The sequence below is a fragment of the Phyllopteryx taeniolatus genome, chromosome 23 (genome assembly GCF_024500385.1).
Source record: "Phyllopteryx taeniolatus isolate TA_2022b chromosome 23, UOR_Ptae_1.2, whole genome shotgun sequence".
In the NCBI taxonomy this organism is placed as follows: domain Eukaryota; kingdom Metazoa; phylum Chordata; class Actinopteri; order Syngnathiformes; family Syngnathidae; genus Phyllopteryx; species Phyllopteryx taeniolatus.
The window spans coordinates 1,721,710-1,733,639 of NC_084524.1; the positions used below are offsets into that span (position 1 = coordinate 1,721,710).

Sequence of the window (11,930 nt, forward strand, 5' to 3'; positions counted from 1 at the left end):
TTTTATGGGTCGCAAAGCAGCATCATCTCCACCAACTTTCAGTTTTATTCTTTCCAGACATTTAAATGCTTAATGTTTAACTGCATTAACTGCTTAAAATCAAGTCGTTTATTAAGTACAACAGTGACTTTTGCAGTATTTCTTTGCTGATGGTGTGATTACAGTACATGCCGCGTGTCTAATAGTCGCACACGCCAGCGTTGTCACTGTGGTCACGGAGTCCTCTCGACACCTTCCAGTCCAGCAGCCGTGAGAGGGCGGCAGGCGCGGGGGACTCCACGTCGGCGCTGTACTTCCCCACAATGCAACGAGTGTGAGCGCTGGCCAGCGACACCTGACGGACACGCGGGCGCCAAAAGTAGCTAACGTGCGCGTGAAGCACGTTCGGAACCAATGAAGAGAATATTGCCGACGTACCTGAGCCTTCTGCACCAGAGTCACGTCTCCAATGTCACACGCCACGCTGTAACCCTGGAGCAAACTCTCGCGAGCTCGATCGTACTGCCTCTGCAGGGAGGGAGGGAGAACTGCAACATGACCGTGTTAGTACGTGCGTGCGCGTGCGTGCGTGAGATACCCTGTTGGTGTAGACGTTGCCCAGACATAGGCACGCGTCCACGAGGTGGTGATGTAGGCCGTTGCTACGAGAGATGTCAACTAACGACTCCAAAAGCTGAATGGTGCTGTTGAGGTTTCCCTTGCTGAAACCCAAAACATGACTCAGGCTTGTGAGTAGCGTATATACAGCACACGGCAACTGTATGTGATCAGAAAAGGCGGCTTGATGTGGTTTGTTGCGAGCGCACCTTTCGCATAACTTGGCCACGGCCTTGTAGGCCTTCCCCAGGCCGTCGAAATCCTCCGTGGTGCTGCAGATGTGCATGGAGGTGTTGAGGTACTGCAAGCAACAGCGACACGTTAACGCTTCTCACGCACTCACTAATTGGACTAAGCAAGTCCAAGTGAGGAGTAAGCGTGCTTACACGGCTCCCCGCGTTCACTCTCCCACTCTGACGTTCACTTGCTCGCCCACTCATTTACTCTCTCTCTCACACACACACACACACACACCTGTTCGGACGTGTCATAGTCGCCGACGCTGTAGTACGCGAGTCCCAGCTGATAGGCGGCCTCGCCTTCAATGTTTTTGTTTTCAGCTGCAACAGGACGTGACTCGTTTTACGACAGGGATGACGGCAAGCGCGAACACGCGGCGGCGGTCCGCTTACACTCGGTGGCGGTGGCGTAGCCGCGGTGGAGCAGCTGGAGCGCCTCATCGGGATCGCCGGCCTTGATGCGAGCGTCCGCCTGCCGGCTGCAGATGGACCACATGCTCTCGCGGGCTCGGCGCGGCAGCGAGCGACCGGACGAGTCCAGCCAGCCGCCTTCGTCGGCCATCTGCACGCACAGCTCGGCCTGCTGCCTCGCTTTTTCCAGCTGGCCTGCGTGTGGAGGTGAACCCGCTTTGTTTTAGAGGTGCTATGAATATGACAACGGCAAAAAAGTACGTAAAAAAAAAAAAAAGTACTCTTGAAGGAAGGAAGGTTAGGAAGGAAAGAAGATTAAGCAATTGAAGGATGTAAGGATGCAAACAGGTGTGAGGGAAGGAAAGCAGAAACATTTAAGCAAAGGAATGCAGGAATAAAAGGAGAGGAATGGCAGGAAGGATGGAATAAAGGAGGTCAGGAAAGAAAGTAAAGAAGGCAGAAAAGTAGGTTGAAACCAAGGAAGAAAGGGGGAAGGAAGGCATGAGGAAAGGAAGGCCGCGCGCGCACCTTGCTGCAGGTAGAGCTCGGCCAAGCATGCGCGGCCCTCGGTGGCGTGCCTCATGCAGCCGTCTTCCCGCGCGTGCGTGCACGTGTGGTAGAAGTGCAAGCTGAGCCACAGGTCCTCCCGCTCGGCCGTGAAGTAGGCGCCCAAATGCAGACGCTGCTCGTACGCCGCCGGCCAACGACCTGCGGCGAGCGTTTGTTGGAGCCGTGCCGCCGACAGTCACCGCGCGGAAACGAGCGTCAGTACCGTCCCGTTGGGCCCGCTCGGCGCGGCTCAGGTGCAGACCGACGCTCTCGACTTTGGCGTGCTGCTCCTCCAGAGGCGTCTGAAGGCTGAGAGCCGAGTTGATCTCGGCCGCCTCCCGCCGCTCCCGATCCAAGCGCAGCAGCAGGAAGAGCTCCGAAAACGACCTGCAACACGCATTTACAGTGTTTCTTCCACGATTGTATTTCTTTATTCCCGACATCATCAGTTCTCTTCATTTCGTTTCTCTCGGCTCACTGCTGCCTTTTTTTTGCGTGGCGTGCATGCGCTTACGGCTAACCACGAGGCGCTCTAAAGCGGCACGCCGGCAGACTATCCAAAGGGAAGATGCATTTGCAGGGTGCAGGCGTGGCTAGCTAGCTGACTGCAGGTCACAATAGCGCTGATGCGTCTTTTAAACTGTATTATTATTATCATCATCATCATCTTCAGGTGAGCTACCTGTGGAAGCCATGTTGGAGCAGGCCCACGCAGATGTTCTGCTTCCGACTGTTAATGAACCTATGAAGGAGCACACGTCAAATGAATTGAACGCTTGAACGCTTAATAAAGTTAAAATTGACGAGCATATTTACTCACTTTGCAATATCGTCCTTGGAGAGACTCTGTGCTGATTTTTCTGAGGTTTGGACAGACTTCCTACATACGCACACAGAATGTTCAATGTTTCATTGTTGTGCGTGGACTTTTGGGAGCAAGCGTGGCCTGCAGGTGCACCTCACCTGCTTTTCTGCCTCCTGACCCTCGACGTCACTTCCGGTAGAGAGCTGCCCGCCGCTTCCATCCTCAACAATCACCCAATCCAAACTGTAACGTTAGTGTATACCAACGTTTTGGCCACCCGATACAGTATATTAACTCTACGTGATATATTTGAAAGTAGCGAGCTTTAGTTAGGTTTACTTTCACTATTACCGATTAGCTGGCGACATTAGCACGCTAGCGGACACAACGGTGCGTTCCAGTACTGATAGGAAGTCGGTATTTCTGACCACTCGTTCAAGGTGGACTCATTAAATGTTATTTACTGTTGAACGCGAACTCGTTACATGATATTTCGTCTCTGTTAAATGTCGTAACTTGAATTAGTGAGCTCACCTCCGCTTGGGCTGGCGACAACGACGTAAAGCACGCGTCTGCTTTGACGTTCTCCCCGAATTTCCGCGGGACGTTGGAGTTCCTACTACGTCACCGATGAGCTGTTTTCTGTGTTGCCATGGCAACTCACGCTTCCATGCGGCAACTTTCACCATGGCAACCAAGGCCAATCGTGAACATACCTCCCTTTAGTCTCAAGACAAAGCTTTCCATGAAATAAGCATTTCAAAGTCAACTCTGTACTCTTAAATATTATACGGGACCTACACTTAACATTAAAAGCTGCACTTGTCACACGTTAGTTAATAAAATCACAAAAGTTGCATGTTAATTGTGTCTCCATTACATTCATATTTACACATTGACATATGTTGAGGCAGGCATTCCAGTTTCGATTTTTATTTTATTATCAGCATCTTTCAATATTAGGAAAAGCGCAACCAAGATTTGATTTACTTGGATTGTTTTTTGTTTTTGTACTGCCAATAAAATATTGTGATTCTGTACTTTATACATGTACGCCTGTATTTTAACGATGTAAAGCACTTTTGGTAGCCTTCCTGTTAAAAGTACTACACAGTCGTACAAGGGGTTAAATTGACTTATTAGTGCCCTCTAGAGGCTCGCTCACGTGACACAGCGCGTAAACGGGAGCGCGCACACGCACGGTGCCCTCGCCGTTGACGTGATATCGATGACGGTTGCTTCATCAACCGGACGTGGCCGTGGCATGGCGGGACCTGGGCGGACGATTGGACGGTTTCGGGCGGGTGCACGGGAGAGGCGTTGCCTGGTAACAGCCTGCACGGATACAAGGCCCGCCTCCATCAACAGAAACTCTGACGCTCCATCGTATGAAAAATCTCAGACAGTGCACATAATGTATAATAATGTACGCATCGTATGTATCGTAGCGACACGATGACAAACGCAAAGTTTGTCCATACCGTGTATGAACTTTTTAGCCCTCATCTTTGCTTTCATTGGAAAATGTATACCATGGTTGATATTAGCCGATTGGGTGAAAGAAGATTGCGGATACAAGCGGCTGAAACGAGTTTCCGCCACGGGCTCAGAGTTGAGTCGCTGCTCCCCCGCATCGACAGGAGCCAGCTGAGTTGCAGAGACGTCAGGGCTCGCCTGCTGAAGCTGCTGCGACCTCAGATAAGCGGCAGTAAATGGATGGATGGGTTATACCCCCCCCCCCCCCCACAAATGAATTAAAATGAACGTCAACCACTCTATTAGACTTTGCTTTCAACCCTATCTTCGTACATACACATACATAGATGTAGTATACGCTTCAAATCTATCGATCGATCCATCCACCCTTGTAATGATTCAATTCCCTCACGCGTTTGCCATTTTTTTGGCTTTAAAGTGGCTGAAGTGACAAAAATGGGACATGATTGGGGGGAGGGGTCGAGCGAGCTAGACAAAAGACGCGGAGAGAGAGAGAGAGCGAGCCTCGGAGGAGGGGCGGCAGCGGAAGCTCGTCGTGCCGGCGTCTCCTCTCTGCTGCTGCCGTCCGGAGCCCGTCCCGGCGCAACCCGCGACAAGCTCGCCGCCGGCGCATCGCTAATCCCCGGATAGCGGCCCGGCCGTCGTCGCCGTCCGTCTGCCGTATCCAGCCGGAAAATACCGGAACCTGCGCACCGGGGAGGGCGGGGGGTAGGGGACCTCCATAGCAACAAACCGGCTCCACGGCATTATTGGTAGGTGCCTCCCTCCGCTGTGCACGCGCTTGGACGGATTCACGCTTTTGTTCTAATCCCGTGTGCAGGTTGGTGACTGGATTGCACCTGCAACCTTGACCGACACGTTTGCATGCTACAAGGTGATGCCGACTCCCCCGCTGCGAATCATCGGACCCTACAAACACGTGAATACGTTTGATTGGTGCGACTAAGACTGGACCTGGACGCGGATGGGGATGCGGATGCAGGACGCCGTCGTGACCTCTCCTCGCCATTCGGGCGCCTTGCTTTTCAGGGTGTAACGACAGATTCGAGGCCAACGCTGCTTGCTATGCTTCTACTAAAATCATGTCAACCTTTACAGACAATGACAATCATCGATTTCTTTGCATCGCAATGTAGTTTTGTCGGCATAAAAGATCAGTTTGCAGTGCAGTGACCCCAAAGTATCATTGATTTTGTATCCTTACGTTGAATTGTGGCTTATCTTTCTTTTGTTTCATTTGCAGTGGTCTCCATTCTTGCCGGAGATTGGCATTGGCGTAATCTCCTGAAATCACCACCCAAAAGATCTCGAATGGCTTTGTAGAAACATCGCCTTGGCCTCTTTTCGAAATCACACATCTCCACGGAAGCTTCACAGCCGAGTCGAGATGAATCCCGAGTAGCACGACCGTGCGCCCGGACTCGATCTCATCAGTAGGACCATGGAGCTGGAGCACTTCGATGAACGCGACAAAGTTCGCCGCGGGCGCTCCGCTCGGGCAAAACGAGACGACTCGGGCCCGAGCTCGCGGGGCAGCAGCCTGGTTCCGAGCCCGGCGCACAGCACCAACTGCAGCTACTACCGCACCCGCACTTTGCAGGCGCTCACCTTGGAGAAGCGCGCCAAGAAGGTGCGCTTCTACCGCAACGGGGACCGCTCCTTTAAGGGGCTGGTGTACGCCGTTTCCAGCGACCGCTTCCGCTCGTACGACGCCCTGCTGGCGGAGCTGACCCGCTCGCTGGCCGACAACCTCCACCTGCCGCAAGGGGTGCGGACCATCTACACCATCGATGGCGCAAAGAAGATCAGCAGCATGGACGAGCTGGCGGAAGGTCAGAGACGCATGCACGCACTTGCGCAATATATGGCCAGCAATAGCGTGGGATCATATCGCGGTGGGGCTTGAGATACAAGCGACCCGACTTGAGTTTTTCCAGATACGACTCGTCGCTCAGCCAATTTTGTGCTTTGACGTGTGAGCGAGACGTTGAGATACCAATACTCACAGACTGCTCTTTATCCTCTGCAAAGAACGGCTATTATTCTTGCCGCTGGCCAAATGGCCAAGGGGTGCACAACAGGAGGATCAGCACAATGTCCATTAAATTGAATTCTTCATATTCCTTTTAATTATGCCATCAGTGTGTGTTTTTTATAAAATACAATATTATAGCACAAGCTTGGCGCACCTATCTTTGGGCAGTTTCGCCCGTACAATATTCCCGACTTCTAGGATTGTAGTTGAAGGGACTTGAACTGCTCCTTTCCCTGCGCTCGTCAATATTGATGACTGCAAAGACCACTAATGAGCACTAATGCACGGAAACTAAGACAGCCGCATCACTTTGCAACGTAACGCGTTCATACACGTCACACAAAAAAGGGCTTTTGGTTAAGTTCACCTGGAAAGGTTGCAGTGCATTTGCAGTTCACCAGAAAGCTCCACAACCCAAACCTTTGGTAAGCCGTGTAAGCTCCTCATGAGTCCCGTCTCTCTGCTCAGGCGAGTGCTACGTTTGCGCCTCCAATCAGCCATACCGTAAAGCGGACTACACCAAGATCTCCGTCCCTAGCTGGAAACCCGGCGCCGGGAGCGCCGCAGCGAGCTCGGGCAGGCCCTCCGCCGCGGCCGCCGGGCCCGCGGTCTGCGTCGGCGGCAAAGAGCGTCCCGAGGGCCGAGAGGGCAAAGACTTCATCAAGCCCAAGTTGGTGACGGTGATCCGGAGCGGCGTCAAGCCTCGCAAGGCGGTGCGGATCCTCCTGAACAAGAAGACGGCTCACTCCTTCGAACAAGTACTGGCCGACATCACGGAGGCCATCAAGCTGGACTCGGGAGCCGTCAAGAAGCTGTACACGCTGGACGGAAAACAGGTGAGCTCAGCTTGCACCTTGGAACACAAAACGGGACGGAACACTTAATCGACAAACTCTTTCCTTTCGTTTTTTGCCGACTTCTCATAGAATGCCTCATTGTTGAGCTTTCATCTTCGGAGTGATTCAAGCCGTGACAGCTAAACTTCTGCTTGAAGATACTCTCATCTCTTTCCGTAGACTTAACACATCATATGGAACTATTTTTAAACACGCGTGCACGAACACACGCTCATTGAGAAGATAAGAGATGATTTAAAAAAAAAAAAAAAAAAAAAAAAGAGCGACAGCAGCAGAGTGGACATAAAAAAAAAATTGGGAAAAGCTTGAGCAGTGTGTTTGTGTGTGCGCAGCTGACCTGTCTACAGGACTTCTTCGGAGACGACGACGTGTTCATGGCGTGCGGGCTGGAGAAGTTTCGCTACGCTCAGGACGACTTTGTGCTCACTCACGGTGGCAAGACGGCGGCCTTTGTTAACGGTCTCGCTCGCTCGCACGCAGACAGAAACGCATGCCTTCAGGATGAAAAGTCACCCCAAAACCCAATTGCCGCAACCTTTCCCGAGTCGTGCGCTTAGAGCCGTCTGTCTTTTTTCAGAGTGCCGAGTCAAAGCATCTCGTCCCGCCGTCGCTCAGAGGACTTCGACTCCTAAGAGTTCCGCTGGATCTGGTTTGGCCTCGTCCAAGGCTTCAGCCAAAGCGGCGGCCCAGGCCAGGTCACGAGGATCGGGTGGGAGCCGGCATCCGCACGAGACCCGTTCAAGACGCTTTCCTATCTTCGCTCAACACGATCCTTTCCTCTCCTCTGCAGCCAATGAGGAGTCAGGATCGCAGGCCCCCGCAAAGTCGTCCAGGTCGAGCCCCTCCCCCACGGGTCCCGGGACACGCAGCAGCCTCAAGGTGGGCTCTTCGTTAAGGTTGCGAGCCTACTCTTCGTCTCGTCTTCTTCCTCTGCACCAACACGATCCGCGTCCGCAGGTTTCTCCTCATCGCGCTTCATCCGTGGACGTCAACGGTGCGGCCGAGCACGCCGATGGCGTCACTCCCGAAGGTGTGTTGTCACGACCGCCGAACTGTCTGTCCGACGGCCGAGTCACCACACCGTCAAACTTCTCTTCCAAGAGAATGGAAACCTGACTGTGTCGTCGACGCTCATCAGCAGCAAGTACAATATCGGGAAAGTCATCGGCGATGGAAACTTTGCGGTGGTGAAGGAGTGCGTCGAGAGGTAAAGATAAACCAAGTTTGGTTTTTGTTAGCCCAAAGTGGCGTGACGCTTCTGATGTTCCTGGCAGGTCCACTGGGCAGGAGTTCGCTCTGAAGATCATCGACAAAGCTCGCTGCTGCGGGAAGGTAACGCACACGGCAGAGGCACAGTTAGCAGACGTCTTGCATTGTGGGTAATGTAGGCATAAACGGGTCAAATAATTGTCTAAACATGCAGAGACCCAGACAGGACATGGGGGGGGGGGGGGGATTATACACATATATCTAAAATGTGTGCACAAAATGCTCATTTGTGGCCACGGCAAGAAAAAAATCCCTCCACGTCACGATCCGTATGAATAGGAGCACCTGATCGAGAACGAGGTGGCGGTCCTGCGGCGGGTTCGACACCCCAGCATCATCCAGCTCATCGAGGTGGACGAAACGCCGTCTCAGCTCTTCCTGGTCATGGAGCTGGTCAAGGTGGCCTTCTTCCTCCCGCGTGCGTGACCACCGACTGTCGGGACAAAGTTACAACTCCGTCTCTGTGCCCGCCTCAGGGCGGCGACCTGTTCGACGCCATCACGTCGTCCACCAAGTACAGCGAGCACGACGCCAGCGCCATGGTGTACAACTTGGCCGGAGCCATCAAGTACCTGCACAGGATGAACATCGTGCACAGAGACATCAAGCCAGAAAACCTGCTGGTAGGCGCCGGCCAATGTGGGCGCCACCGCGCCGTGTGACGCGTTTGTGTTCCCGGCAGGTGTGCGAGTACCCGGATGGCACCAAGTCGCTCAAACTGGGAGACTTCGGTTTGGCCACGGTGGTGGAGGGGCCGCTTTACACCGTTTGCGGCACGCCGACCTACGTGGCCCCGGAGATCATCGCCGAGACCGGGTGAGAGGACAAAAGGAAGTGAGCACAGGGCTTTCTTTTTGAGCTGGCATTCATCGCTTGCGGATGTGTGTGCGCAGTTACGGACTCAAGGTGGACATCTGGGCGGCGGGCATCATCACCTACATCCTCCTTTGTGGTTTCCCGCCCTTCAGAAGGTCAGTGAATCTACCGCACAGGCGGCTGGACCGTCAGTCGGCCAACAAGGGTCCAAAACAAAATATAATTGTGCCTCGTCTTCCTCAGCGAGAACAACGTCCAGGAGGAGCTGTTCGATCAGATCCTCCGAGGCAAGCTGGAGTTCCCGTCTCCGGACTGGGACGCCGTCAGCCTTCCTGCCAAGGTGACGGCCACAGCCGTCCGCGGAAGAGTCTAGAAGGACGTCCCCAAACTCGTGTTTCCTGCTACATTTCGGATTGCCTACTGCGGTTCCATTACATCGTTTTTGGATTGTTTTTTCCAGCTTCGAACTTTAATAACAATAATCAAACACAGACAACCCGAAAATATTGATTCGAGTCAATGTGAAGTGAAAATGTCTTCTAAATTGAACACACCAGAGAGAAAAATGTCAACTTTCCTGCCAATCTCATTGTTGTAACGAGTCCCGCCATCTTTTCCTCAGATGCTGATCAGTCAGATGCTGCAGGTGAACGTGGACGCTCGCTTCACGGCAGACGAAGTTCTCTCGCACCCATGGGTGACGGTGAGCTTTCCCCTTTGTGAAGATCACCTTTTTGTCCCCCTCCGTTGTTTGCCCCCCCAAAAACGACATCATTCCTTGCCGGGCGCGCTCATGCAGGACGACGCTCCCATCGACTCCGGCAACGAAGATCCCGGCGTAACGGAAAAGGAACCTCCGGGGCTGGAAACCAAGCAGGTTCCTTCCCCGCTGGTCTAAACGTCAGCCACTGGACCGCAAACCTCACAACATGTCTTCGAGCAAGTTCTTTTCCTGGAGAATGTCAACAAATAGAGAACTCCATTCCCATCGGTGACAATCCCCGAGTCCTGTTTGTCCAATCACCGTAAGCTTATCCTCAACTCTTCCTACTGCTGTCAACTGGAGCACAATCCAGTATTTTGGGAATATCTGCAGCGAGACAAAAAAAAAAAAAAAAAAAAAAAAAAAAAGGTGCACACGTCCAGTCTGTGCATCAAGACTAGTGGACTGATGAGTTGAAGCCTTTCCCCGTAGCCAGAATGTCTTCCACTTTTTCTGGAAAGCAACTTCCTTTTGTATTGGCGGCCCCCGGCAACCAATCTCCCAATCGGAGGCCAGAAGCACTGTGCCTGTCTGCACTGATCCACACAGGGTTTAAAAAAAAAAAAAAAAGAAAGCGGTCAACAATTTGGCATTTACGACGACCAACGCACTCCGCTGAAGGCCGCGTTTCCGTCTAACAAACCCTGTTAGCTTTCTGCCTTGTTCAAATATGTTGTACGCGTTAGCTGTCGTGTGTGCGAGTCGGTCATGAAGTCGGAAAATGTAGTGGCGTCCTTAAAAAAAAAAAAAAAAAAAAAAAATTATCCCATTCATCATTCATGCTGTATGTTGCCAATGAGGATGCGGGAAATTTTCTTGCTCAACGTGTGGATTTGAAGAATTTAAAGCAGGGGTGTTCAAACTACGGCCCGTGGGCCATTTGCAGCCCATCGTCCTTTTTTTTTTTTTTTTGCAGCCGGCGGCATACATTAAAATTCACAAGCGAGCAGAGGAGGAGGAAATGCGTTTTTTAAAATCTTTTTAATTAATATACAGAATACAGTGGTACCTCATTGAAGTGTTTTGAGTTCCAAGTAAGGTCACGAAATGAATTCAACTCTTATCTCAAGGCACCACTGTACTGTATATAAAAGAACATAATTGCTTCGCATATCTTTACCGCCACTGATGGACTGGTTTCAAGGTGTTAAATTAAAAGTGAGGGCTGTCAAATTAGCTACTGGAAGAAAACGTTTGGACACCCCTGACTTAAAGGGCGCATAAACTTGAAAAGAACAACAACTGGATGCAGTGTTATGACCCTTTGGTCTTTAGTATTACTAGTTTTCTCTTTGCTAACACCAAACCAAAAGGCGCCTTGCTGTGTGGATGCTGTTAGCACCGCAGACACACACACACACACACACACACACAAGGTCGACTTGCAGTTCAAATCTCTTCATTAAAAAAAAAAAAAAAAAAAAACATGCTCTAACTTATTATGTTTATGCATGTGCAAGACATCATGCCTTATTAACCTTCAATCAAATTCAGTAGATTAGAACTTTTTCCAACCACTTTCCATGACAAAGGTCCTTTTGAATTGCATTTGTGTTCGTTCTGCCACTGGCCACCTTAAACAGCATTTAGGAACCCTTGCTCGCCCCGAAGCATGCGATCAAATGGGCCAGGGTGCGTTCAAAGACCTTGAAATGGAGGACAAAGATGCATTCAACTGTGAAATAAAACTTCGACAGTAAAAACATCTATTTTGTCCTGTTGTAAATTAACACAGTAACATAAAAGTTCAACTACAGCTATTGCACATTTTTACAATTTATGTTTTAAGACCTAAATATCCACTCGTTATATTGAACCATTTTTGTCACCTTGTTTCAGGTACCACTGTCCAGTTACATTACTTGCTTGACTTTTTTTAAATTTATTTATTCACTTTGTTGTCCTTGCACTATAACTAGTTTTTGTTATTGCAGTTTTTTTTAACCCCCCCCAAAAAGCCATGTGACACTTTTACAGTAAATGCATAGTGCAATCCAAATCGCGTTTACCATTTGACCCTACTTTGAAGTTTGAGCCGGTGGCTTAAAAGGGAGAAGCTCATTTGAACCATAACAGATGAGGGTAAACATAA

At 51.0% G+C, this 11,930-nt stretch overlaps 2 protein-coding genes across 11 annotated transcripts; one reads left to right on the top strand and one right to left on the bottom strand.

Annotated features, from left to right (window-relative positions):
* Window positions 1-27: 27 nt before the first annotated feature.
* ttc29 (tetratricopeptide repeat domain 29) lies at window positions 28-7,466 on the bottom strand. Of its 5 annotated transcripts, XM_061764002.1 has the most exons (13): window positions 6,501-6,627; window positions 3,136-3,936; window positions 2,760-2,822; window positions 2,617-2,676; window positions 2,479-2,538; window positions 2,020-2,183; window positions 1,776-1,955; window positions 1,230-1,442; window positions 1,072-1,157; window positions 807-898; window positions 578-701; window positions 418-507; window positions 94-334 (listed from the first exon to the last, which is right to left on the bottom strand). In XM_061764002.1, the coding sequence occupies exons 2-13, from the start codon at window positions 3,288-3,290 to the stop codon at window positions 179-181; spliced, it is 1,443 nt and encodes a 480-aa protein (XP_061619986.1). In that variant the 5' UTR covers window positions 3,291-3,936; window positions 6,501-6,627; the 3' UTR covers window positions 94-178. The 5 variants fall into 5 exon arrangements, with proteins under 5 accessions (XP_061619985.1, XP_061619984.1, XP_061619988.1 ...); XM_061764001.1 differs by lacking the exon at window positions 6,501-6,627 and adding an exon at window positions 7,328-7,466 and having other exon boundaries at window positions 28-507; XM_061764000.1 differs by having other exon boundaries at window positions 28-507.
* LOC133472710 (serine/threonine-protein kinase DCLK2-like) lies at window positions 4,538-10,115 on the top strand. 6 transcript variants are annotated; one of them, XM_061763952.1, is made up of 16 exons: window positions 4,538-4,850; window positions 4,919-4,972; window positions 5,342-5,930; window positions 6,602-6,969; window positions 7,323-7,449; window positions 7,568-7,699; window positions 7,781-7,869; window positions 7,948-8,020; window positions 8,092-8,197; window positions 8,265-8,322; window positions 8,539-8,658; window positions 8,736-8,882; window positions 8,942-9,075; window positions 9,153-9,230; window positions 9,319-9,415; window positions 9,698-10,115. In XM_061763952.1, exons 3-16 carry the CDS (start codon window positions 5,540-5,542, stop codon window positions 9,971-9,973), a joined length of 2,196 nt encoding a protein of 731 aa, XP_061619936.1. In that variant the 5' UTR covers window positions 4,538-4,850; window positions 4,919-4,972; window positions 5,342-5,539; the 3' UTR covers window positions 9,974-10,115. The 6 variants fall into 6 exon arrangements, with proteins under 6 accessions (XP_061619936.1, XP_061619932.1, XP_061619933.1 ...); XM_061763954.1 differs by having other exon boundaries at window positions 4,539-4,850; window positions 4,919-5,930; window positions 9,698-9,778; window positions 9,875-10,115; XM_061763948.1 differs by having other exon boundaries at window positions 4,919-5,930.
* The last annotated feature ends 1,815 nt before the right edge of the window (window positions 10,116-11,930 follow it).

Excerpts from the sequence above, each read along its gene's own strand:
- ttc29 (XM_061764001.1), bottom strand. The coding sequence starts at position 3,290 with ATGGTGAAAGTTGCCGCATGGAAGCGTGAGTTGCCATGGCAACACAGA. Across the intron at positions 2,184-2,478 it reads CTCCAACATGGCTTCCACAG|GTCGTTTTCGGAGCTCTTCC; the intron begins GTAGCTCACCTG and ends TGCGTGTTGCAG. Across the intron at positions 702-806 it reads GTGGCCAAGTTATGCGAAAG|CAAGGGAAACCTCAACAGCA; the intron begins GTGCGCTCGCAA and ends TTTGGGTTTCAG.
- LOC133472710 (XM_061763948.1), top strand. The coding sequence starts at position 5,540 with ATGGAGCTGGAGCACTTCGATGAACGCGACAAAGTTCGCCGCGGGCGC. Across the intron at positions 6,970-7,322 it reads ACACGCTGGACGGAAAACAG|CTGACCTGTCTACAGGACTT; the intron begins GTGAGCTCAGCT and ends GTGTGTGCGCAG. Across the intron at positions 9,076-9,152 it reads GAGATCATCGCCGAGACCGG|TTACGGACTCAAGGTGGACA; the intron begins GTGAGAGGACAA and ends GTGTGTGCGCAG.